The sequence below is a fragment of the Furipterus horrens genome, unplaced genomic scaffold (genome assembly GCF_987537825.1).
Source record: "Furipterus horrens unplaced genomic scaffold, mFurHor1.1.pri manual_scaffold_10, whole genome shotgun sequence".
In the NCBI taxonomy this organism is placed as follows: Eukaryota; Metazoa; Chordata; class Mammalia; order Chiroptera; family Furipteridae; genus Furipterus; species Furipterus horrens.
Genome location: NW_028327180.1, coordinates 45,133,456 through 45,159,708, shown reverse-complemented (window position 1 = coordinate 45,159,708; position 26,253 = coordinate 45,133,456). Strand labels below are relative to the sequence as shown.

The 26,253-nt window shown below is 51.6% G+C and overlaps 1 protein-coding gene across 1 annotated transcript in view; it reads right to left on the bottom strand.

Annotated features, from left to right (window-relative positions):
• The window catches only part of CACNA1A (calcium voltage-gated channel subunit alpha1 A), a 166,835-nt gene that overhangs the window by 14,923 nt on the left and 125,659 nt on the right, over window positions 1-26,253 (bottom strand). Inside the window, exons 25-35 of the mRNA XM_090289739.1 lie at window positions 25,804-25,964; window positions 23,953-24,090; window positions 22,257-22,458; window positions 21,013-21,177; window positions 18,561-18,671; window positions 14,333-14,416; window positions 6,619-6,735; window positions 6,400-6,465; window positions 6,109-6,224; window positions 4,594-4,744; window positions 1,119-1,246 (exon numbers count right to left, since the gene is read on the bottom strand). Of these exons, the coding sequence (XP_090145865.1) occupies window positions 1,119-1,246; window positions 4,594-4,744; window positions 6,109-6,224; window positions 6,400-6,465; window positions 6,619-6,735; window positions 14,333-14,416; window positions 18,561-18,671; window positions 21,013-21,177; window positions 22,257-22,458; window positions 23,953-24,090; window positions 25,804-25,964 (1,439 nt within the window). The remainder of the gene's footprint in view (window positions 1-1,118; window positions 1,247-4,593; window positions 4,745-6,108; window positions 6,225-6,399; window positions 6,466-6,618; window positions 6,736-14,332; window positions 14,417-18,560; window positions 18,672-21,012; window positions 21,178-22,256; window positions 22,459-23,952; window positions 24,091-25,803; window positions 25,965-26,253) is intronic.

Here is a 26,253-nt window from a genome sequence, read left to right as displayed (position 1 = left end):
ATGGTAAGGACCAACTCCTTCCCTGCTTCCTCATAAAGCCTCCCCTCCAGCACTCTGGCTGCCAAGGGTGCCCATTACTGCTCAGCCTGAACTAGAATCTCAGTCAGTAGTTCCTGGGCTCTGAGCATCAGGGTGGCACCTCGGAGTGGCCTGCAAGTGCTTGGTGTTGAGCAGGTGCTCAGTACACATGCACAGCTGACCCTCTGAAACCACTGCCTGTCAGCCTGGAAGAGGCACTCTGGTGCCCGTGGAGATGGGAGAGCTCACTCCTGTCGTGGCCATGAAGATGCAAAGGCTACTGAAGCTCTTTGTCCTCTCCCAGGCTCTGTGATCACCTGCTCCAGGGGCCTGGGACTCCAGCGAGAGCTGGATTCCACCACTCTGATCTTGCAGCCAATCCTATGTGTCAAGGGAGCTAGGCCAGCTCCTCTCCCCACACTCCCAGGAGACCTGAGGCTGAGAGGCCTCAGGCATCTTCTTCCCTGGGGCCCAGCAAACTTGTCCTCACCATCTGGAGGTCTCCCAGTGAGGAGCAGGAGAGACTCATAGGAGGCCAACTCCTCCTGGTCAACTCCCTTCCTCATCTCTCAGAAAGCCTGGGGCTTGGGCAGGGCGGGTACCCAAAGCATTTAACTTGGGCTGTGTGAGGGTGTGCTGATTCCCATTTCCTTCCTCTAGACCAATGGTTCTCCACCTTCCTAATGCCATGACCCTTTAATACAGTTTCTCATGTTGTGGTGACCCCCAACCATAAAATTATTTTTGTTGCTGTAATTTTCCTACTGTTATGAATCGTAATGTAAATATCTGATATGCAGGATGTATTTTCATTGTTACAAATTGAACATAATTAAAGCATAGCGATTAATCACAAAAACAATAGGTAATTATGTATATGTTTTCTGATGGTCTTAGGCAACCCCTGTGAAAGGGTCGTAAGACCTCCAAAGGGGTCGCGACCCACAGGTTGAGAACCGCTGTTCTAGTCTGATTCCCCTGAGGTCCTCTCTAGCTCCCCAGGAACCCAATGCCCCGAGGTCTGGAGTCTGACTTAGCCTGGGCTCCAGTGCTAGAAAAAGGTGGGCAGTGTGGCTACAGGATTTGGGGTGACTCCTTACCAGGCTGCGGGGTCGTATTCAGCCCAGACACGCACGTACTCATCTAGGTGGTGAGGACCCAAGATGGAGGAATCTCGAGTGAGGTACTCAAAGTTGTCCATAATGACGGCGACAAAGAGGTTCAGCATCTGTGGGAACCCCAGGGGCCAAGAGGGAGTGGGGGAGAGTGAGACCCATCCAAACACATAACACACAGGGGCCCAGAGGGAGAGAGGGAGGAAGATGAGACATGGAAGAGGGACCGAGACAGAGAGAGAGAGAAATATGGAGACAGAGTTGGAGGGAGAGGGAGGAGAGGCTATGTGAAACGGTGGCCAACACCACGACCCCATATTCTCCCATACCTGGCCTCCAAGGCCAAAGTGAAGACTCCGTGTGGGTAAGAACCTTGTCATGTTCTCAGCCCCAGCACAAAGCAAGCACTCAGCAAATACTTAGTTGCATACTCACAACTGTAAACCTACTTTTGCCCCACCCTGTATTTCTAGGATGGATGGATGGATGGGTGAATTTTCCTGTCCTCATCTGCATCTGGTAGCTCCTTTTCATGTATTCTTCTAGTTCTTAACACATGGGGAGCTTGCATGGGTTTTGCCTTCAGGCCTTTGCAAAAGTTGCTCCTTTAGTGAACATTTTTCCCCCTTTGGATAACAATACCTGGATAGTGCCCCCCTCGCCTTACACTTACATGCTGTGGTTGGGTGTTGCTAACCCCCATCTCACAGCTCCAGAGGCCTTGTGATTGGTTGGGGAGGAGCACATGACCCAAGGTGGCCAATGAGAGCCTTCCTTGGGATTTTTGCTGGCACTCTGGCTGTCATGTACAAGGAGGAAGTATGAGAAAAAAGCCTGTCTGGAGAACAGCAAAGAAGACAGGTTCTGCTTGCCTGGACCTCGCCTCATCTGGACTTCTGAGTTACACAAGTTAATGAACTACATATTTTGCTTAAGTCAGTTTCTGTTACTTGCAACCAATTTGAGGAGTATGTGGTTTAATTCCTGCTCACCACCCCTATGGGCCACTCTTTGAAATCTTCCTGTTCTCGGTCTGAATTTCCCCCATCAAAGCACATACTGGATTGTGTGCTGTTGTGTGCTGACTTGTCTGCCCATCACCCCTGCAGACTGAGAGAACCGTGTTCTCTCCTTATACTCCCAGTGCTTAGCATAAAGTCTGGCACATAGCAGATATTAAACAAATGTTTAGACGTAAACATAATAGGTGATTAATAAATGACCTGTAATCCTAGATGTAACTAACTTTAGTGACTCTATTCTTAACTCATCATTTCATGATATTGATTGAGCACCTGCTGCGTGCCAGTCACTGTCCTAGGTACTGGTTACATAGCAATGAACAAAACAGAAATTTCTGCCCTCTGGGTGCCTGCCCATCCCAGATAGGCTGCATTATAAGATCTTGTCCTTATATGGATCCATAGCTGCTTGGACAATGGTGGCCATTTGACCAGGGGCTGAGCTGACCCTTTCAGACTCTCTCTTCTGGGAATCTCGACCTGGGCAATGGACTCGCTGGGTCAGTAGCTGTGAGATGAGGCTGTAGGTCTCTTGGTGTGAGGTCACTAGTTTGAAGAGGGTGGGTGCGTTGGGCTTTTGCTGACAGATGCTGGTGGTTGGGCCGAGATCTATAGACCACATCTATCTTAGCATCAGCTTCTTACATCCTGCCAATGGCAACCATAGTCAGGAAGCCAGATGTGGGAGGAGAGGAATAGGAGAGAAGACTTCTCCTTCCTGGAAGGGTCTGTGTTGTGGGTTGAATGGTATCTTCCTCAAAAGACATGTTCAAATCCTAAACCCCGGTACTGGTGAATGTAACCTTATTTGGGAAAAGGGTCTTTGTGCATGTCATCAAGTTAAGATGAAGTCAAACTAAATCAGGGTGGACCCTAAATCCAATTTGACTGCCATCCTCATAAGAGGGAAATCTGGACACCAACACACAGGGTGAGGGCCCCATGATGATGAAGGCAGAGATCAGAGAGATGCTGCCACAAGCCAAGGCATGCCTGGGGCCACCAGAAGCTGAAAGAGAACAGGGAGGATCCCCTCTCGAGGCTCTGGAGGCAGCACAGCCCCAACAACACCTTGATTGGATTTTTAGCATCCAGGTCTGTGGGAGGATACGTTTCTGTTGTGTTAGGGCACCAAGTTTGTGAAACTCTGTCTCAGCAGCCACAGGAAACAAGTTCCACCTGCAGTTGTCCAGGGGCAGCAGACAGATAGGGTGCCAATGCTACCCTCGGGGGTGCTAAGGGAAGCTGAGTAGATCAGTAGCACCTTCTTTTCCTGTTAACACCCCATCCCTGACATTCCTGCAGTCAGTAATCCCTGGTGATTTCTGCTTTATCTGTTTCTCCTTTCAACCCTGTGTAGCCAATCCCTACATTCAATCCCCTCAGCTTGCAACAGTCAGATTATGTCTGTTCTAAACTGTGACTACTCCAGGGAGAGCAGAGGACAAGCAGGGCTGCAGTGAAGGCCTAGAGAGTATGAGAGAGAGGAAGTGGGAAGGAGCGGGTAGCTGCTGCGGCTCCTGATCTATTTCTCTAACCTTTTCCCATCTATCCATCCACTGTTTTTTCTTTCCTGGTTCTTAGTTTCAATCTCTTGCAGTGTTTCTTATTCTTGGGCTCTATGAGATTTCTCCTTCCAGAAAATTTATCTTTTACTATTAAAAAAAAGATTTTATTTATTTATTCTTAGAGAGAGGGGAAGGGAGGGAGAATGGGAGGGAGAGAAACATCGACATGCGAGGGAAACATCGATTGGTTGCCTCTCACAAGCGCCCCAACTAGGGACCAGGCCTGCAATTCAGGCATGTGCCCTGACCAGGAATCAAACTGTGATCTTTCACTTTGTGGGATGATGCCCAACCAACTGAGCCACACTGGTCAGGGGTATCTTTTACTATTGAAAACCCATTCAATCCCTTGCAAAGGCCCAAGTCCCCAGAGAATGTTTACGTGGCTGACTTTTTCTTGCCTCCTCATCGTACACAGGAAGGCACCCAGCTCTCAGAGAGCAGGTGGGAGATACCTATAGGCTCACTAAATGGGTCCTGGGACCAGGTCTCAGTTCTGCTAGGTTTTCCCTCAGGATACTCCGTGGGCCTCAAGTGAGGGAGATTCTGACCCCCTTCCCCAGGCGACATTTGACAATGTTCCGGAGACATTTTTGGTTGTCACAACAGGAAGGGTAGAGGGCCATGTGCTACCGGTGTCTAGTGGGTGGATCTCGGGGATGATGTTAAACAACCTGCTATGCACAGAACGGCGCCCGTCACAGAGAACGACCCAGCCCGAATATCAGGAGGGCCGAGGTGAGGAACCCTGCCTACTGTGATTGCAGGCCAGCTCACAGAAGCCTTAGGGGAACAAGTTGGCAACACAGCCACATTCTAGAGAAACCCACATCTCTTAAGAGGGAGCCCGCCCCATGTCCACGGACTCACCAGAAATGAGCAGAGGAAGATGAAGGAAACGAAGTAAAAATAAGCAAATTCATTGCCACACTCGGGAGTCAGGATGCCGGAGTTTTTATCACACGGTTTCCCACTGAGGCAGGAAAGCATGATGTTGTGCCAAGCCTCCCCAGTGGCACTCCTGAGGACAGAGAGGGGGCATCAGGGACCTGGGCTCCCAGCCCTGGACACCACCGCTGCCCAGGAAGGCGGAGTATTGAGTCTGAGCACCTGGGCTGCAGAGCTGGACCAGCATATGGGCTGGAGCCCCAGGTAAGTCACCGCTCTTCTCTGGGAGCTCAGGGAGGAGATCTTCCTTGGCTGTGCATTAAAATCCATGGGTTGGTGGTGTGTGTGGGGGGACTTTTAAAAAATGCTGATGCCACTGCCTTACTATCACAGACTTGGATTCAGTTGGTCTGGGTGGGGCCTGAGGACTCAAGTATGTTTAAAAGACTTCCGTCTTTCCAGGAGTTAGTCATCTTTTACTACATTCTCCTTGGATAACTCTGCTCCAGGAATACTGGGCTCCTCTGGGTTCTCCAACATGCCAGCCACGCTTCGGCCTCAGGGCCTTTGCACTTGCTGTGCCCTCCCCCGCCTGGACCGCCCTTCCCAGAATATCCACATGGCTCCCTCCCTTGCCTATTCCTCTCAGACATCGCCCCCCTCCAGGGAGGTGCCCTACCAGCCCTCTGTTCCTTTTTTTGTGGTTAAATGAGAAATTTTCTTTTTAATGTGCCAAAATATACATAACATAAAATCGATTATTTAAGCCCTTTAAAGTATGTAATTTAATTCAATGGCAGTGAGCACATTGATAATGCCATGTAACCGTCACCACGATCCACCTCCAAAACTGTTTCCTTGTCCCAAACTGAAAATTTGTACCCATTAAACAACAACTCCCCATTCTTCCCTCTCCCAGCCCCTAGCCAATTGCACTCCACTTCTTTTTCTCTGAGTTTGCCCATTTTAGGCACTTCATGTAAGTACAATCACACACTCTGTTCTTTTGCACCTTCATTTCCCTCTTAATCTTAAATTTTATCTCCTCCGACAATTTGATTCTCCCACAGGAATATAAGCTTCCAGAGGGCAGAGTATGTTGTCTCGTTCTTCTTTGTGCCTGTGGCAGTGCCTGGCACACAGTAGGTGCTCAATAAAGCTCCCATGAGTGAAAGAAGGAACTTGAACATGCAACCAGGATTAAGAATCAAGCCTTAGAGTCTATAAGCCTCAGTTTCCTCCTCTGTCAGGTGGGGCTGCCAAGAATCCCCACCTCATAGGGTGGTCAGCAGGAGTCAAGAAAATGCCTGAAAACACCTTTCATGTGAGTCCCAGGGCCTTCTGCAACAACCCTTCCAGGGTTCCTGGGTCCCCCATGCCCACTCCAAGCCTCAAGGGCCCAGAAGGCTGAGAATATGCACCCCCACCCCCACCAGAAGGGAAGGAAAGAACACTCTCCCACCAGAAAAGAAGGCTGAAAGCACAGCCCCCTCTCACCGGAAGAGGAGCATAAGGGCCTGGAAGAAGGTCCGGAAGTTGTTGTGCTCGGTGATTTGGAAGTCATCCTCCTCACTGTCCTCGTCCTCTATATCGATGCCAATGTTGCCAAACACCTGGAGGATTGGAGGGTAAGGACCAGGGACAGAAGTGCCTCTCAGTGGCTCCGGGGAAGTGCCACTCAATGCCCGTGTCTGCCTCTCTGACTGGGCTCCCCGATCCACCTCTGCCTCGGGACAGCGGCCCCGTCGGGCGGCTCTGGGAACTTGGTGGGGTGGTGGCAGCACTCACCTGCATCCCGATGATGGCATAGATGAAGAAAAGCATGGCGATCAGCAGACAGACATATGGCAGCGCCTGGTGGGGAGGAGGTCAGACAAGAGCCCTGCAGACAACATTCTCGGCAAGCACAGCAGACAGGCACTGCTGACCTCCATGCTAGACGCAGCTAGAGTCGGGGGCGGGGGATGGGGCTGCTTTTCCTCAGCCCTGGGCAGGGCAGAGGCTCACCTTGAAGGACTGCACAAAGGTCCAGAGAAGAATTCGAATGGTGTAACCCTGACGGAGGAGTTTGATGAGCCGGGCAGCTCGGAAGAGGCGGAGGAAGCTCAGGTTGATGAAGTTATTCTGGGGAAATGGAGAAAGAAGGGGTGACCGTCCACCCACCCCTGGGGACTTAGAACCATCACCACTCACAGAGGACCCTACATGAAGCCAACCAACAGGAAAAAGCAAGCCAGACCCCAACTAAGGAGGGAGAGGAGAGAAAGCACTATTAATGCAGTGGTGCAGAGGAAAAAACTTGAAAAAGGGATGAAGTGGGGCGGGGGGAGGGGGGAGGGTGGGAAGGAGGAAACGGCATCAACTCAAAAAGCATAAGCCCCCCCGGCCAGCCCCACCAGCAGAGGGGAAAAGGAAAGAAAAGGGGAGAGAGGAACGGGGTGGGGTGGGGAAGAAATAACAAAAGAACGAGGAAAAGAAAATATATCCGAATCATCCAATCAGGAAAAAAATCGAGATGGTTTTTGTTTCTCCCAACAACCAAATGCACTGAGACGAGAGGACACAGGCAGGTCAAGTTGCCGACTCCATCACACGTGCGATACACACACACCAGGGCGCTGGGGTCGGGGTGGGGGCGTGGGGGGCGGGAGCCAGCGCACTCAGGCCTGGTGGACACGGGCGGGTTCCGAGGGCAGGTTACGCTCTAGGCCAGAAATGCATCTGTCCTGGGACTCACCGGGCGCCCTGCCCTGCCCTGCCCTGCCGAGCTGCCCACCCGCTCCTGCCCGCCCTGACCTCACCCCACGGCCAAGAGGACTCGAGCCAATTGGAGAAGTGGAAGAGCATCTTTTCTTACCCCCTTGGCGAGCGGGCATGGGGAGGACGGGAGGGAGCTGGGGCTGTTCGGCTGCAGGGCGAGTCCTCGCTGCCCGCTGAGTCGGAGAAGATGCATTTGGGGCCCTTTTCCCCCCTCTCAGGGATGGCTTCTCAGCTTCTGGGGCTGGGTGGAGTAGCACGGGACCAGGCCTGCAGGAAGCAGGAAGTACGCAGTGCCCGTGGGTGGGTGAGCTGGCTGTCAGCCAAGGCCCACCGAGGGGCCGGTGCTGGAGGCGGGGAGGTGGGCTGTCCCTGCCCCCAGGACCTCCCTGGGTGGCCCCTGCCTCTGCTCAAAGACCCCTCTCTAGTTACTGCCTTTACCTCCTCCCGCCCAAGCCAGAACCTGGGGCCAGACAGCAGGGGGAGGCGGGAGACAGCCAGCCAGAGACGGTGGGTCTGGGCCTGTCGTTATGTAACTGGAGCCTCCGGGGGCACTGGTGGGACACAAAGTGCTGGAACTCACAAATGGACCAAATCTGGTCATCTGGTCGACAAAGTTATCTTGTTGGGCCTGAGCAGTTTTTTTTTCATTAAAAATACTTGCCACTGTATACAAATCAGATCCCCACCTCCCCAAATCTGGCTTTCTGGAAACCCTGGACCTGCTTCTGGCAACGATCAACTGGGGCACAGGTGTGGCTGCCTGCCTCGAAGCAGGCCACGTGTCCTCCAGTTTGCCAAAGGCCCCCTGTTCCGGGAGTGGCACCTGCTTTCCCGGCTTAGGGCCCCCGGAGGCATTCTGAGTTGGAGATCCCTGTCTCAGGCAGACATGGAAGCCTCCTCTGTTCACTCACTCACTGGGCTGGAGAGGCAGAGGCCTTCACTGGACTCTACTCTGCGGGACTTGGAAGAGATCGAGACACAGGCATGGAGCAAGGTTTAAACTGGCCCAGCCCTCACCCCCAAATGGCACAGGGATGACCACACAGGTTGCCCTGGCAGTCACAGCACCCCTTTGGGTCTCCAGAGTTTGGACAATGAATTAATGGACATCTTACATGGAGGCTCCTGAGGGTGTTCCAGCTACCAGATCTGTACCTTCCTCTGCCTCTGGTCTGGAAGCTGAGGCAGCAATGGGGGAATTTCTGGGGATGGCAAGATGCCTCTGGGTTTGCTGGCAAAGTCTAGGACACTCTGGGACACATCAGTTGGACCCCACATCTCTAGGATGGGAGAAGAGGCTGAAAGATCCTATCCTGACCCTATTGGGCCCAACTGTTGTGACAATGTCCCAAGCTCCTTGAATAAGCCCCCAAACCCAGCTGAGTAAGAGAGTCACACTCTGTGCCCCACTGACCTGACTTCCAGTCTGGCCTGGCTACCCAGCTCCACCTGGGGATGGGGCTGATGGCTCGGGTGTCCCCGGCCTCCTCCCATCCATCCCCAGAGTACAAGCCATCCCTTCCTGGGGTGGGAACATAACATGTGGACTCGGCTCAGCATGCAGAGGCAGGGGGGTCCTGGAAGCAGCCTCGGGGCTCGGGCTGGAGCAGGGGGTGCCTGCCACCATGCAGGGGAAGCGAGGGGGTCTGGCAGGGAGATGCGTGCAGAGAGCATGCTGCCCTTCTTGGGACTGAGAGAGAAGGGAGGCGCACAGGGAGGTGGGGTGGAGATGAGAGAGGTCTGGGCAATAGGGTAGGGGAAGGTGCTAGTCTGCCCTTTACCACCCTCCCCCTCTTCCCAGGTCTGCGTCAAGTCCTTCAAGGGCTCATGGAGCTTCTGGCCACTTCCCTCTTCCTAGCTTCCATCTTTCCGTCCATAGGCCACAAGGAGCAGCTGTCCTCTCCTCCGACCCTGCCCTGTGCGTCCAGTTTCTAGGGCGCCTGGGCAGGGTGCAGACCCTGAAAGGCTGGCCGTGCTCAGGACATGGGAACCCAGCCAATGACTCCAAAGAAATCCTGCCATTTGCGGGAAACCCTGCCACCTCCATCCCAGAACTGGCCTCTGAGCTTCGGACCCCATAACCACCGCTGACTTGACTTCTTCCAGGGTGTCCTTAAAGGCACTTCAAATGCTCATGCTCTTCCCCAACCTGGCCCTCTCTGGCATTTCCTAACCTCCATCGCCTGGTTAAAGCCAGACTCAAGTCCCTCCAGGTCCCTCTCTTGACCACAGCCCAGCCCCACATCCTAGAGAGGCCCCTGCTCAGATGGCCAGTCCTCTGCTGCCTCCTCCACATTCCTTGCTGAGATTCCTGGTGCCCGCCTCCAGCCCAGGTCTCTGCAAACTGCTCTGGGCTCTGTAGTCACAGTGATCTTGTCTAATCACACTTCTGATCGCGCCACCCGCTCCAAGTCTTCCCAGGCTCCCACAAGGCCCCAGGGGCCTGCTTCCTTCTGGCCTCTTTGCTTCCTCTGAGTCAGCCTTCCTCTGCTCTTTGCTCCAGCCACATCCCCTCACTTGCAGACTCCGACCCCTGCATGCTCTGTCCCACCACTGGACCTTTGCATGTGCTGTCCTGGGCCTTGAAAGCCCTTTTCCCCTTTTCCACCTTGTTAACACTGCTCTTCCTTCAGGTGGCAGCAGTTACAATTTCAAGTGGGTCTGAGGGGTGACTTGACCAGTGCCTGCCTCCCCCACATGACTGTAGGTAAGGGGGGCAGTGGTGGTGTCTGCTGCCATTCCCCCACCTGCAGCATGGAACTGGGGCTCATTAAATATTCGGTGAATGAGTGCGTGTGTACCGCTTGCAGGCGAAGAATCCCAGTGCAGTGTTGTCATTGAGGGTCCTTCAAGGGGCTCAGGGTTGGGAGGCAAGAGGCAGATGAGGTTGAACAGAGTAAGAGGTGTGCAGCAGTGCAAGGAGTTGAGGGAGTGAGGAGAGACAGAGACAGTGTATGCTGGGGTGGGGGCGCAGGCGTGCAGTGGAGATGGATGTAAGGGAGGAGAGGGATAGCATGTGCATGTGTGTGTGTGTAGTGGGGCGGGAGGAGTCAGACATGGAGCCAGAAAGAGAAGGGGGTATGTGTGTGCAGTGACTGTGTGTGTGTGGGGCACACATGTGTGTGCAGATCAGGGCTTCAGAAGAGGGCATTGGCTGGCTGGCCCATCTGGAAGCAGCTAGACCCCAGCCTTGGCCATTCTGAGTCTCCCTCGCCTGAGAGTCTTTGCATGTTGCCCACCCCTCAGGCCTCCTCCGTCAGACTTGGAGATTTGTCTCTGGTGATTAAGCCCAAAGAGGTTGAGGGCCTAGGATGGGGTCAGAAATGGGAGGAACTTTCCTGGGGCTCAGGCTCCCCGGAACCGAACAGGGAACAGAAGTAATTTCAGAGGGCAGTGAAGGGTTCCAAGTGTCATATGCATGTGAGCAGTGGGGCAGGAGATCCCACCAGCTGACTTGTCCTGGAAAACCCATCCTCTTCTCTGCAAAAGATGCAAACCAGGCCAAACAGAAAACCCCAGTTCAGAACCCAATGAAAACAATGATAGAGAGAGAGTGAGAGAAGAGAGAGAAGAGAGAGGAGAGGAGAGAGAGAGAGAGAGAGAGGGGAAAAGAGGGGGGCAGAGGGGAGGGAAGGGAGCTGGAGAGGGACAGACGGGAAAGGGGCGTGCGTCTGGCATTCCGACCAGAAAGCCCAGGGCATGACGTGCAACGCTGATGCGAGAAGATGCGTTCACAGTTAATGTAAGGCATTTAGGCTTCAGAAAGAAGAAAGACCAACCGGATTCTAGATGCAGATGTTGAAGATGGAGGGGGAGCGGGCGGGCGGGGGCAGTTGGGGAGGCGTGTTCAGCGTTTTTTAGGTTGATGTGTAACCAGTGCCAAAAAACCAATGGGTTTCGGTTCCCCGGGCGGGGAGTGGGGGTGGTGGTGGTGGGTTGGGAGATAGTCATTGGTGTATGAACACACAGACCACGTCATGGATGAACAAATGAATTTCATAGTGCATTTTGATTGGATGAGTTTTTCAGACGGCGTTGTGCCAATATACAGTTTAAAGAGCAGGCATGAAAAGAGACAAGACAAGAAACACAATCATTATCCATCGCACGCAGGGCAAAACCCTCATCACCCCGGCTACTTGCGGGCAGCCACTGAGGCCCAGTGGGTCTCACGCTCTCTCCCCCAAAACCCTGGGGCCTTGCCCTCCCGAGGGTCTGGTTCTTCCTGCCTCAGACCTAGTGGGCTTACCTGGGAGGCAGAAAGGGGTGACTGTGGGCTCTCAGCCTGGCAGGGCAGGCCTTTCCCCTCTCCACGTTGGGAGTTTATTTATTGTTCTTAAAGGGTCCAAATACCCACCCACCCCCTCTATCTTCCCCTCCAAATGATTCTAATTCAGAGCCTGAGGGCTGGCTAACAAACTACAATTCCAAGTAATCCACGGTAATAATAGCAATAGCAATAATAATAGCTACCACTTGGGAACTACTTATTTTCTGATAGGTTCTGTGCCAAGTACTCCACATGGATGGCTCTGACTTGTTAAAAGTTGCCCTTTCTCCTTAGAATGTCAGCGCTATGGGGCAGGCATTCTTGTATATTTTACTTTGTTCACTGCTCTGTGTCCAGCACCTATAATAATGACTGGCACACAGCAGGTGCTCAATACCTGCTTATTGAATGCATGAATAAATGTGGGTCTTGGGAGGATCTGATGGGGATAGTTATGAAGATTATCCCTGTATACAGGTCGAGAAGAAGTAACACCATTGCCCGAAGTCGAAAAGCTCGTTGGGAGGGCTGTGCGACCGCAGCAGGGGTGCCGCCACCGGGAGGTGGGGGGAGGTGCCTGACCACGGCAGGGGTCCCGTTGCAGGGGGCCGTCTGACCATGGCTGGGGTCCCATTACCGGGAGCGGGGGAGGTGCTTGACTGCAGCAGGGGTCCCGTTGCTGGGTGGGGGTGGGGGCGCCTGACCATGGCGGGGGGGTCCCATCACAGGCGGGCCATCTGACTGCGGCAGGGGTCCTGGTGTCTCTCAATGAAATCCCATAGCCTGGCTTCCCCTGTCTTGTGGCCAGGAGAATGGGCTGCTGGGGTCCAGCCCTATGGATCTCTTACTGGCAACTGGAGGTTATAGCCAACTTCCTCCACCTGCCTTAGGTGGCCAGACCACTCCTTCCAACCTCTTGACCCAGAGGGACATTGGTTCAAAGCTGTCCAGAGCTCAGCTGGGTGGAAAGATATTTTGACAGCCAGTTGGAGCTCAGACCTCTTAGAAACTTAGGACAAAGATGAGGCCTAGGTTCTGGATCTCTGCCAGTGGGCAGTGGCCAGGTGGAGGCACCCTGAGAGACAGACCCCAGGTGGGCATGACATCTCCAGAGGAAAGTGCCAGGGGGGGATGTGGGGAAGGGGGAGCTTCTGGATCACTGGAGCTGAAAGGAAAGAGGCCAGGGTACCACTTGGGTGAGGGTGTTGGAAGACAAACTTTCTTTGTGGCCCCCCAGCCCTGAGAGCCTTCCCGGATAGGGAGCAGGCCAACTGATCCCTTTCTGCTGGGGGCTCATTGGGGGACACCCAGGGAACACCCATGTGCCCTCAGGAGTCACCAGCCCTGGCCGTGTAAACCTAGGCATGTGCCTCACTCCCCTGAGCACTAAGTCTCAGTTTCCTCCTCCGTGGAATGGTGCAACACTCCCCTCCTTGGGCACCACCCCACCCAGATCTATTCTATGCTCTCTTCTGCCTCTTGTGAGTATCGCCCTGGATTCGGGCCTTTTGGCTCTCTTCTGGCTGGGCTTGGCCAATGAGGGGTGCTGGTAGGAGACGGTGCAAGGAGAGAAAGGTTGGGGTATTTCTCCCCAGATGCTCTCTTCCGGCTTTGGCCCTTCTGTCTGTTAGGGGCTCTATTCCTCCACATCCACAGCTACCACCAGGCGGGCCCTCCCCAATCCAACTCAGGTTCCCGCCCCACTTCAACACCTGGGCAGGTAACAGTTCCCCACAGTGGCTGGGTTTGGGAGGTCTTCTAGCCTCCTCTACGAGTGGTCTTTGCTTTTCCATTTCATCAGTTGAACCCTCCGAGGGAATTCTCCTTTATGCTGAGCCACAGACCTATACCATGAGCTAATCCATGCGAAACACTTGGCACAGGGCCTGACAGACAGCAAATGCCCCATTCTTGCCAGCACCATTATTTTTATTGCTATTATTATGAGGTGCATACCACATGTGGCCCTTGGCTCTGACACATTCTGCCCTTTTGCTCCCTCTTTGAGGATCTCCTACCCTCCCCCCAACATTCTGAGGACTCTCAAGCCTGGGCTCACTGGCAAACGGCCAAGGAGAGGGTCCTGAACAGGAGTTCTGGGGCCCCAAGTCTTTAATGGAAGGCAGGATGATGTGGGGTCACCCCAGAGAGGTCCAGAGACCCCCCACATGGGAATCCCCTGGGTCAGGGGATAGGAAAGGGTGGATGTCCTAGGACCCTCCCCAGGCTCTGGGAGTGGTGTCGCTTTGTGAGCCCCAGGACTACAGCTCCCTCCTGCCCACAGACCAGAAGTTGTTAGTTCAGGCAAAATGCACTTGAAGCTGGTTCTCTCTGGGGCCCCAACACTGTGTGGGGCTCGGTGTGGGGCTCACCCTTGGGTCCTTTAAGGGTCTTAGTTCTCTCACTGCACTCAGACACATGGTTTATTCATAAGTTAATGATGCTGTGGAGCTTGCGCTGCAGGGCTGGCCTGGTGGCCGTGGCTTTGGGCATCCCTGTCTTCTTGAGCTGCCCTCCTGAGGGGGCACCCTTGCCTCTGGGGCCCTGCTTCTCCCTCTCTGCTCACGGCCAAGTTCTGGCAAGAGTCGGTTGTGGCTGATGGGACATGCTGCTTCTGGATGGTCTCTTCCCTACCCCTCTATTCCCCTCCCAGCCAGGGGTTGGCCAGAAAGAAGCCAGTGGGAAACTTACCCCAAACTCAGTGACGAGGATGTCGGTGATGCTGCCCAGAACAGTCACAAAGTCGAAGATGTTCCAGGCATCGCGGAAATAATTCTAGAATGGGACCCACAGGACAGAGGTGCCAACATAGGGCTCCATGCCTGGCCCCCTCCACGGACAGCCCGGGGCACAGCCATCTATCAGCCCAAGTGCCTGGGACAGTCTTGGTTATTTAAGTAGCAAAATGCTACTGAGTGGGTTTCCCTGAGTCCCCCTTACCCAAAACTCCAGGCCTGCCAATGGCTCGCCTGGCTTAAGGGGGCCTCCAGGTCCCTTTTCAGCTCTGCTGGGGAGAAGACCCTCGGAAGCAAAGATTATCACCCATTTTACACAAGGCGACAAGCTCAGAGAGTCACTCTCCACCTGGTAGGTGAGCAGCATAGAAGTGAAGGGTGATGATTTGACTCCAGGCTAGGACTTTGAGTCCAGAGTCTGTCCAGGACTCTACTGAATTAAGACCGTGTTTATAGCATCCTTCCAAATGAAGCAGCCACTGGGTTCACATCCCAGCTCTGCTACTGTCCAGCTGTGTGGCTATGGGCTAGTGACTTAACCTCTCTGGGCCCCTACTTCATCTGGAGAAAGGGAACAGTAACAAGGAGGCAGAGGCCTTCTAGGCACATGCCAGGCTGCTTGTCTTGGCTACCTGGTGGTTAGATGGGAGCGTGTGTCTAGTTTCAGCAGATGGGCTGTGAGTGGAGGCAATGCTGAGTCGCTTCCTGGCCAGGGCAAGACCTTCGGCACTCTTTTAACCCTGGCGACATGCAACATTGCAGGTGGGGGCTGCTCCATGAGTCTGCTGTGTCCCTGAGTAACTAGAAGCAAAGAGCCTACCTGCTGAATGTCAACAACACCTTTGTTGATGAAGAAACTGAGATGTGGGGGTTGTTTATTACTGTAGCTAACTTGATAGGCCCTGATTGATACATTCATGGGCTGGGTGCTGGCTCAACTGGGACATACAGGTGCAGTGCATTGTTATTAAAATACTGAAATATCCCACATGATTTGAGCCCACAAATCCCCTGCCTGGCTCTAAGGGTTTGGCTTAGACAGCTCTCCTTTCATGGCTCGTTGGGACCCATGCCAAACATAGGTTTGCCCGGCATCCTCACAAAGCAGAAGCCGGGTGTTCTGAGTGCTCAGCTCCTCCCCCGAGTGTCTGACCCTGTAGCAGCCCATCTGCCTCACAGAGAAGGGCCCAGGCTTAGGAGCTGTGCTTCTCAGGATCAAAGTCTTTCAGCAGGTTTGAGGCCAGTGTCCTGAGTTGGACTCTGTGGGCCTTGGTGCCCTCTTCTGGAAGATGGGGGTATAACAGCAATCAGATAAATTGAGCATGAGCTGGGGGTTTGGTATACAGTAGGTGCTCAATAGATGGATGCTGTTGTTTTACAATTACCTAAAAGCAATTCACGTTCCACTGGCACTTGTAGTATTTTAGCAGGTGTTGCTGGGCCCTTGTTCATATGTCTTAAATTTTGACTGTGTACCTTTGCTACTCTGCCCAGGGGCTTTCTCAGGCTGCATATTTGCTGGGGAATTAACAGCTCCCCTGGGAGAAGCCCTTTACTATGGCTGATGGGCATTGGAGGATAAATACCCAGCTTCCTCCCCTGTGACTGGAATGATACTGATGTGTTGCTCTCTGCTGCCTCTTGGAGGTCCCCAGCAGAACTGCACCCAGTTGTCCACAGGGGAAGTGGCTTCATAAGGCTTGTTGTACTGGATACCTTCCGCCCCTGCCTCACTCCCCATTTCCTCTACCATGTTTCCTGGGGTCACCTCTCAGATAAATTCTTTGCAGTCAATCCTTGTCTCAGGTTCTGTTTCTGGGGGAGCGCAAATGAAGACAACTTCCCAGGTGTATAGCCATAGGCCTCAAGCCCCTGGACTACCGGGCTCCCCTCTATGGCCTAAATTTCACATGGGGAACTTGGGGCTTCATCTAAAACTGAAGGGGGAGGCTCTGTGCAGGCCCCTGTGGAAATGTTAGGGGCTGGGCAGAGGGAGCCCCCGCCCCTGGCCGAAAATCACCAGAAGGCCGACAAGGAAGGGAATGTCGCCTGCCACAGCAGCATTGGGCAAGGCCCTTGCTACTCTCATTTCATAGATGTGGACCCAGGAGCCAAGACAAAAAGGAGGCTGAGGCAGGGTTCGCACCCAGGTATGGGTAATCAGAGCCCAAGCTCTTCCCCATCCACATTCTGTGACTTGTCCTGGTGGCATTCCCAGGACAGAAATGCTGAGTTGGTGCCAGTAACTTGGCTTCAGGGTGCTTCCCCTGCCTGGCAGGTGCTCAGTACAGGGCCCGACAGCCTGGGCTGGACCCTGGGCTCCCTGGAGGTTGTCATTAAAAATACAGATTCAGGGGCTCCCACCTGAGCAAGTGGATCAGAATCTCTAATTCAATTTAAAAAATCTCCCCAAATACTTTTTTTTTTTTTTAAAGGGATCTTATTTTTGTTTTTAAAGATTTTACTTATCTTTAGTGTGAGGGGCAGGAAGGAGAGGCACATCGATGTGTGACTGGTTGCCTCTTGCACACTCCCAACTGGGGATGTGGCCTGCAGCCCAGGCATGTGCCCCGACTGGGAATCGAACCAGCGACGTTCTGGTTCTTAGACTGATGCTCAACCCACCCAACCACACCAACCAGGGCTCCCCAAGTACATCTGATAGGCAGCAGAGCTGGGAGCTACTGCACTAGAGGAGAAAGGTGAGGTAATGAGCTTGACTGTAACCCTTCCTAGCATTTATTGTGCGCTCACTGCATCTAGGCTTCACTCAGTCTCCAGATAAACGTTACAGTATTTGTGTTCGGGGTTTGCAAGAACTTTTCTGAAAAGAAAGGCAGAGGGTGGGCCCTTCTTGTGATGGAGAGGAGAGGTGAGGTGATTGAGCCTGGATATGATTTGAATTGAGATCTCTCTGGTTTCAAAGCTCATGCCCTTTACCACTTCAGGAAGCCAAGATGAGAGCTGGGCTCCACCCCCCTGAGGCCCAGGCTGAGAGCTGGAGCTGTGGGGTCTTCCTCTTCAGAGAAACAGGGGGTCCAGAGAAAAGACACTTGTTTCAAGTCTCAGCTTGGTCACTCATTGGGGACCTTCCTGAGGTCACTCCTACCTACAACCCATTAAGCTCAGCTGTCTTCACCTTTTTTTTTCTTTTTCCTTTCTTTTGTTTTTTGTGCTGTGACCTTCCTCAACCATCTGGGAAGACCTGAAGGTAAGCTTTCTAAGTGCATAAAATAAAATACCCAGGATTGCAAGGACACCTGTTATGTTGAAATATGATGATCAAAATATTTTTTAAATGGTGATCTAATAATAAATGCACTTCTTAATTAACATACTAAATAAGGTCTAGCGGTAGGTTTAATGACTGCCAGCATTTTGAAGCAACGATGAATGCAAACTGAATTCTGAGGTTCCTGCAACCTATGTAACGCACTAGGAAAATATCTGATTTTTATCGGTGACACAGATTGTATTGTTAATAGTACAGGGGTTTGTTGTCTACCTTCAAGATGGAAGAAAATGCTAAAGTCCAATTAGCAGCTGGCAAAAAATAAAGATGTAGTTTTTTCACATGTAATTTCAAAGATCCTTCTCCCCCAATCCACTGAGCTGCTTGAAGGTCAGCGGGCCTCAGCTTAAGACCATTGGCATTACTGGGAAGTGAAATCAAGTGAGTGTGTTCTAAACTGCATTAAAACAAGAAAATGGAATCTGGTAGAACAGACAACCTCAGAGTTCAGGGCACACAGTAAGAGTCAACATTGATTTCGTGAAAATTTCATTTCGGTATCTAGATGCATGTCTGTGTGCTGGGCCCCATTGTAAAATGTATTTTCTCTGTGGATTACAGTTAGAACAGTTGGAATGCCATGGACTTGGCCTCTTTGGATTTGTTTCCTTATTTCTAAAATGGATGACAGTTACTTCCACCCACTGGGTCGCTTCGAGGAATGTCTGTGTAAATATGTGCCTTGCATACAGTAACAGTCAACATGTGTCAGGTGTCACTGGTGTTACTTGGCAAGCACAAGAAAGTCTAATGGAGTCTGGGTGTTGGAGGGATGCTCAAGCCACCACTGGGGTTGGGGGTCTGGGGGCTAGGTGGGTAGACCACCACCCAGCACCCTGTGCCCCTCGGGGTTCCTCCCAACCCACAGCTCTAGCCCCAAGGCTATACTTACCAGAATCCCAAAAGCCATGACTTTCAGCAGACATTCCAGAGAGAAGAGGGAAGTGAAGACAATGTTGAATACTCTCAGAGCATTTTCATAAGCCAGGGAGGCTCCGTAGAACTAGAGGAAAGAGGAAGGGCGTTGACAAGGTCAGTGGGCCACATGGACTGGGGAGGTGGCTTTGTGGTGGTCCTATCCCAGGCCAGATAGGACTCAGTCCCTGTGAATGCCCTGTGGAGCCAACTCCAGGCAAGCTCTTCCCATCAAAACAAAACTCCTTTCTTGAATCCTGTCTTAGATCCTGGGGCAGCCTGGTTGGATGGTGCTTGTGAGGATGTCTAAGGCAGGCTCTCTGCAGCACTTTGTTTTTCCAGATCTCTCTTTTTTAATTTTTATAGATTTTATTTATTTATTTTTAGAGAGAGGGGAAGTGAGGGAGAAATATAGGAAGAGAAACATCAATATGAGAGAAACATCGATGGGTTGCCTCTCACACGCCTCCAACCGGGGACCAGGCCTGCAATCCAGGCGTGTGTCCTGTCTGGGAATTGAACCTGTGACCCTTTGCTGCATGAGACAATACTCAATCAACTGAGCCACAACGGCCAGGGCCCAGATCTTTTTTAATTCCTACCTGCACACTCTCCAGATGAAGCTTTACAACACTTCCAAAGAGTTTCCTTGCCTCCTTTCCCAGCTAATCCCCTGACCCAGAGGCAACTGCTCTTCTGACTCCTTAGAAATAGTCTTGACCAAACTAATCAGAATTGAATCTATAACCTTTAGACTTAACTACCAGGTTACAGGAAGTATGAACCAAGGCATCCAGAGCTGGAACCGTTTTCATTGAGCTCATCTGGTTTCCTCCAAAAGTCAAAAGTGTGAAAAAAAAAAAAAAAAAAAAAAAAAAAGGTATGGATGAGGAGGAGAGAGATTTAAAAGAAAAAAACTGGAGGCCATGTGTAGCCATTTAGATCTTGGCTCAAAAAACAACTTGCTGTAAAAGACATTTTGGGGACAATTCAATATGGATCTATGAGAAATATCACTCATCTTGTCAAGCTTAAGAATATGTAGGAAAATGTTCTTATTTTTAAGAAATGCATACTGAAGAACTTAAGGGTGAAATAGTGTGGTGTTTATAATTTAAAAAACTTAAAAAACATAGATGAAGTGTCTACAATAGTAAAGCCATAGGGACGGAAAGCAGGTTGGTGGTGGCCAGGGGCTGGGGGAGGAGGATGGGGAGTGATGCTCATGGGGACAGGCTTCTTTTGGGTGGTGATCGTGTTTTGGACGTAGACAGAGGTGGTGGCTGCACCACACGGTGAATGGACTAAACTTCACTGAACTGTACACTTTGAAATGGTAAATTCTCTGTTATGTAAATTTCACATCAATTTTAAAAAGTGAGAAAAAAAAATAGACGTTAACAGAGTAAAGTGTTTCAGATGGGTAACTCAGGGTGATGGAAAACAGGTGCCCATGAGGGCCTGGAGCTCAGTGCGTGGTCCAGGGATGCTGGTGGGAAATGCAGACTCCCAGGCCCACCCCAGACCAGCTGAGCCAGCATCTGCCTTTAACAAGATCTCCAGATGATCTATGTCTCTTCTGTTTGTTTGGAACTGTTCATCATCATAACAATAAAAATAAAAGTACTCGCTTATAGAGAAGGGTTTTCAAGATAAAGTCACTGCTTTATCGCCAGTTCAAAACTTTGCAGCTCAATTTATTGAGTGTTTCTTAAGTGTCGAGAAACGTGCATGTACACTGTCTTATTCAATCCTCCTCTCCTCCTGGGGGGAGGAAGTTGCTATTATTAACATCACCATTTTATTGACAGGGAAACTGAGCCCCTGAGGTCATGCATGGGTCACTGTAAGGTTAAGCAGTGAGTTAAAAGGCAGTGCTCGACTCAAATCTTTGCTCTCTAACGCACGAGTTGAAAGGTTCTGACTTTTCACCCTGAATAGGCTCTGTGGCCCCGAGGTGGCAAGGTCACCTGTCTCTCCTTCCTCATTTCATTCATCAAACATTTGTCAAGGGCCTCTCGTTACCTCTGAGCCAGATCCTCACTGACCCTTAGGAATTCAGGGGTGACCAGGACTTGTCTGGCTCCTTGGAGCTCATGGGCTGTTGGGGGAGACTGTCGGGCAACCCACACTGATATTAGGGGATGAGAGGTAACTGTTGGGTGCTTGCAAAGATGACCACCTGGGGCAGTCTGTGGAGAATAGGGAAGGCTTCCTGTAGGAAGGGCTGTGTAGGGTGCCACTGGAAGGAGCTGACCAGACAGAGTGCTGGGAACGGTGTGTGAGGCAGCAGGAGCAGCTGGAGCAAAGACTGGGTGGTCACAGTGTGGTCTGTCTGGGAGACTCACAGCAACAGTTCCATTTTGCTGGAGGAGAGCAGGTAGGAGGGGCAGGGATGGGGGGGGCGTTCACAGGGCTAGGGAGCTCACCTTCATCATGAGCACGATGGTGTTGAGGGCGATCATAGCCATGATGGTGTACTCGAAGGGCGGAGAAACCACGAACTGCCACATGCGGTACTGGAAGCTCTGCTTGTTCTGTGGCATGTGTCGGGTCAGAGGTTTGGCGCTGATGGCGAAGTCGATGCAGGCCCTCTGTGCGAGAGAGGCCAGGGGCATGAGTGCCACAGGAGAGGAGGCTGGCCACTGAGCACCTTCATCTAACTCAGCACGGCTTCCTGGCACATCCTGTCTCCAGCTAGGATCCCCGGACCCCGATGAGCTGACCACCATGGCTCTCATCTCCTAACAGTTATGGCTCCTTGAAAAGTCACCAGAATTGGTGCTGACATGTTCCCCATTATCTCATGGAAACCCCTTAGCAAACATGGGGAGTGGGTACTATTAACAGCCCCACTTTGCAGATGAGGAAAATAGAGGCTCAGAGAAGTTAAGCCACTTGCCTGAGGTGGCACAGCTGTCAAGTGGGCCAAACTCAAATTTAAAGTTTTACTTTGAAGCCTAACCATTCTTTCCTATTGAACACTTTGCTTCTCCTTCTCCTGGAGAGAGGGAGAGAGAGAGAGGAGTCATAGTTATGATGTCTTAGGGGTCAAGAGAGTAGAGGAAGGTACATTCTAGATCCTCCACCTAGCTTGGATGATGGTAGAAGGACAAAGGACCATGTCTATATACTCTGGTGTACTGTGTTTTCATTCATAAACATTCACCACTGCTTCCTGGGGAACATTATACTTCCCTGCTCCACTGACAACACATGTGGATGTGTGACTCATTCGGGCTAAAGAAATGTGAGCAGAGGTGACTTGTGTCACTTCTGGGCACAGGTCTCAAGAGTTAGGTGATGGTTTGCCATATATACTTTCTTTTTCATCTGAAGCGTCTCAGAGGGAACCAGGATAGTGATTACATAGAGCAGAGCCACTTGGACACACAAGGTAAGCGAGAAATCACTCCCTTTACAGCTAGCTGGCACTGATCTTGGGGCTGCTTGTTACTGCAGCATAAACTGGCTGATACATACACCTGTCTGCTGTTATTTTCCTCTGGAAACCACAGGAAGGGCTGCTCTGCAGACTGGGTTCTGCCTGGAGAATGCTGCTGTTCCCTCCCCACACATCCCCAGAAGCTGGTTTCTCTGTGTGTATGTGTGTGAGGAGGTGGAGGTGGGGCACGTCCATTTTTAAATGGGGGGTACAACTGGAAAGTGGCACCTCATTTTTCTCCAGGCTGTATTCCTCCATCATTTTGTCCCCCTGCTCCTGGAAGGTGATGATGATCAAGGCCACAAAAATATTGACGAAGAAGAAGGGGAAGACGACAAAGTAGACGACGTAGAAGATGGACATCTCCATGCGGTACCCGGGGCTGGGCCCCTGGTTCTCGAAGGTGGCATCCACAGAGTGCTTGAGAACCCTTTGAGGACCAGGGCAGGGACAGGGGGCAGGCGGGACAAGGGAACAGGAATGGAGAGAACTATTAAGAGAAAATGGACAAGAAATAAAAGTAATCCCTGTTTTCTGACTTCAGTTACCATGGTTACTTTATGAAACTATAAGCTTCCCACCTCCTTGGTCTGTGAGGAGTGTTAACAACAATGTCAGTTGCTTTTTCCACCATGCATTGCAAGCCTGTTACATGCCAGAGAAGATGTTTATCGGTTTGTTTATTTTCCCAGCATCCCTCTTAGGGAGCTTCTCACTGGCTCCATTTTGCACACAAGGAAACTAAGGTTCAGCAATTTAAAGTGACTTGCTGAAGAGATGACCCACTCAGATGTGGCCGAATTGAGATTTGAAACCAGGTTTGTGCTGGCTCAAATGGGAGTGGGTAGAAGTCATGGAGGCAGGCGTGTGTGTGTGTGTGTGTGTGTAAGCACGGGGGGGTGGGGGGTGGGAGCTGAGCAGGTGCAATGGGGATGCGCAGGAGGGTGTGTATGTGAACAGCTGCTCTGTATGGTTGCAAAGGTCATGTACCGCTCAAGGGCGCTGTGTCTGTGGGTGCCATTCATACCATAGACATGATAGATTGTGTATCTGTGATGACAACTTTTTGGCAGGTGGCCATCAAGTGTCTTATTTGAGCAAAATCATTGAGAATATTACAAACAATTCTCTGACAAATGGAAGTGAAGTCTGTTGAGGAAGGGGTATTTCAAAAAAATTTCACCCAAAGGTGCCTTCTGGCCTAGCACTGGCCCCATGTGTGTAGGTACTGAGTGTGTGCGTGGGTGACGAGAGATGTGCAGGCTGACGAGTTTGCCGAGAACGGAGACAGGAGAGGATGCTGAGGCATCTACCCAGCCTTCAGCCTGGCAGTTCTGAGATCTCCAGGGCAAGAACTTGGACTAGGGCAAGGACAGTGAGGTCAACATCCTCAATAATCAAGGTAAATAGCTTTATACTGCAATATTTTAATTAATCAAAACTAATCCCCCAAAGCCCAAGATAAACAACACATCAGAATTTAAATGAATAGGGGGTCCAACCCTGCACTTGCATGGTTCAGCCTCGCCCTTCTCACTCAGGCCGGGCCCTCTCTCTGGGAGATAATGGCCCCACCGTCAGACCTGGACAATGCCAGACCCACAGCCTGTCCTGGAGGTCTGCGTTCTCCAGCACAGAAAGGGCTACAAGGATGTGACTGCCTGTGTACACAGAGCACTTTTGTAAATTCGAAAGTGCCCCTTCTGGGGGGTTCTGGGCTTGGTGAATTCAGTGAGGGCTGGGTGTCTGCCCCTACACGCCCAACCACACCTGGAGGCTGATGGTCTGGTGGCGGCCCTTCAGGCATCGAGCAGGGTCCCCATCTTGGGAAGACAGGAGCAAACAGCCCCTCTCTAGAGCCTTCTCAGCACTGGGCACTCAGACCCTCTCCTCGCCTGCTCCCTGGGGCCCCCGAGCCCCTTACTGTGGCCAGCCTTCTCCTGTGGACACGGTGAAGAGGGTGAGCAGCGCCCACAGCACATTGTCGTAATGGAACTCATACTTCTTCCACTCTCGGTCCCGGGCCTTCACCTCGTTCTTCTCGTAGAGCAGGTACTTGCCTCTGCCACAGACGGAGGGGCCATTAGTGAGAGGGGGAAGGGACTCTGAACACTTGTCCTTGGCTCTTGCAGATGGGGGGAGGAGGAAGACGGACCCACTGGCCCACCCTGCCTTTCCTCAGCCCGGAAGCAGTGATATACCCCTACTTCTCCCAGGAGGGTGTGCGTATCCACTTGGAGACAAACCCACGGATAATGCCTGCGACCTGTGGGAGAGCCACTGCTGAGTTCCATGCTCTCCTCCCACTGGAAAACTAGTTTTGAGGGGGAAACCTCAGATTTGGGGGGTAAGAGCAGGGGAAGAGACAGGCACATTTCCGGGTTTATCAGGCCAAAGAGGGCAGTGGCTGCCACTTTTCAGGGCAGGAATCAAAGCTGAGCTTCAGACTCCCAGCCAAATGCCTGGGCTCCTCCCGATTCCGGGAAATAGCCACCGAAATAACAACAGTCTGACAGCTGCTGCACAGGCAACAGTGGCAACATTTACTGAGCGTCTGGTTACATGAAGGGCTCATCATGTTCCTGAGCTGAGTTCAGAGCTTCCCATGTGAGGATGACCCCAAATGGGGTACTTCACGCCCACAGTCCTTTATGCACATTCCAAAATCCAGAAAGTTCTGAAAACCAAACACTTTTCTCCTACTCAGAAGTGGGCCAGTTATGGCCCATAGACCAAACAGGGACCAGTTTCTATACAGCCCACAAACTAAGAATAGTTTTTTTTTTTAATCTTCACCTGAGGACATTTTTTCAATGCTTTTAGAGACAGGAAAGGGGAGAGGGGGAGAGAGAGAGAGAGAGAGAGAGAGAGACAGACAGACAGACAGACAGACAGACAGACATTGATGTAAGAAAGACATCGACTGGTTGCCTTCCTTACACACCTAGACTGGGGATTGAACTCGCAACCCAGATATGTGCCCTGACCAGGAATTGAACCCTCAACCTTTCGGTGCATGGGATGATGCTCCAACCAACTGAGCCACACTGGTCAGGGCTTTCCAAATCATTCATGACAAGTAAAAATTATACAGAATTCATATTTTAGTTTCCAGAATTAAAGTTTTATCACAACACAGCCATGCCCGTTAAGATGACCTATTGTCTCTGGCTGCTTTTGAACTACATGGCAGCACTGAATAGTCAAAACAGAGTCTGTATGACCCATACAGCCCCAAATATTTACTACCTGGCCCTTGACAAAGTTTGCCCACCTCTAATCTCATTTGTTTAACAACAAAACTTGACCCAACTGGATATGAGGCTTTTTGTTTGTCATTTATCCCATTTGGTGCAAATAGCTACAGGTTCCCTGGCAGAAATCCTGTGTTTGAGTGCAGGGCTGCTTTGGACCCAGCTGAGGGTGTTATGTCCTATGTGGGACAGGCACTCTATAACCTTTCTACACTCTTAAAATATTCTGATTTTAAAACACATCTGCCTGGAAAGGTGTCAAATAAGGGAACATGGATGTGTATTAACACCCCCACTCGACAAAGTTGGCGACTGAAAAGTGAAGCAACCAGTTTATGGTTCATCCTGAACAGATGGACAGACTTAAATTCCAAAACTGTTTTCCTTTCTCCCCCAGATTCAAGCTGGTTGCAGTCAGGTCCTGCCCCATGCCCACCGCCACAGCTCCCTGGCACAATAGACTGGAGCTTCTGATCCACCCGGCCCACCCTGTGGGGCCGCCTGGGGGAGGGGAGACCCACCGGCAGTCTTTCTCAAACTCCTTGGACTCGTCGGTGCAGTGGAAGAACTTGCCCTTGAACAGCTGCACGGCCACCACAGCAAAGATGAACATGAATAGCATGTAGACAATGAGGATGTTGAAGACGTTCTTGAGAGAGTTCACCACACAGTCAAACACAGCCTGATGGGTGAGGTGGAGAAAGGGCATGAGGGGCCAGGCACCTGCCTGGCCTGTGCCTCTGGCAGTCCCTAATGCCCCAGTATTGTCATTATTCCCATTTCACAGACCAGAACAGGAGCCAAGTTAAGGCCACGCAGTTCTGAGAAGGATGTGCTGGGGCTGCACCCAATCCTGAGAGTCCATGTACCTAACACGCCCATCTCAACCCCTGGGAAGTGGAGACTCTGCTTGGAGCCTCTTCAGGTCAAGTGTGTGGCCTTTCAGGCCAAGAAGAAAGGACTTCAACGGA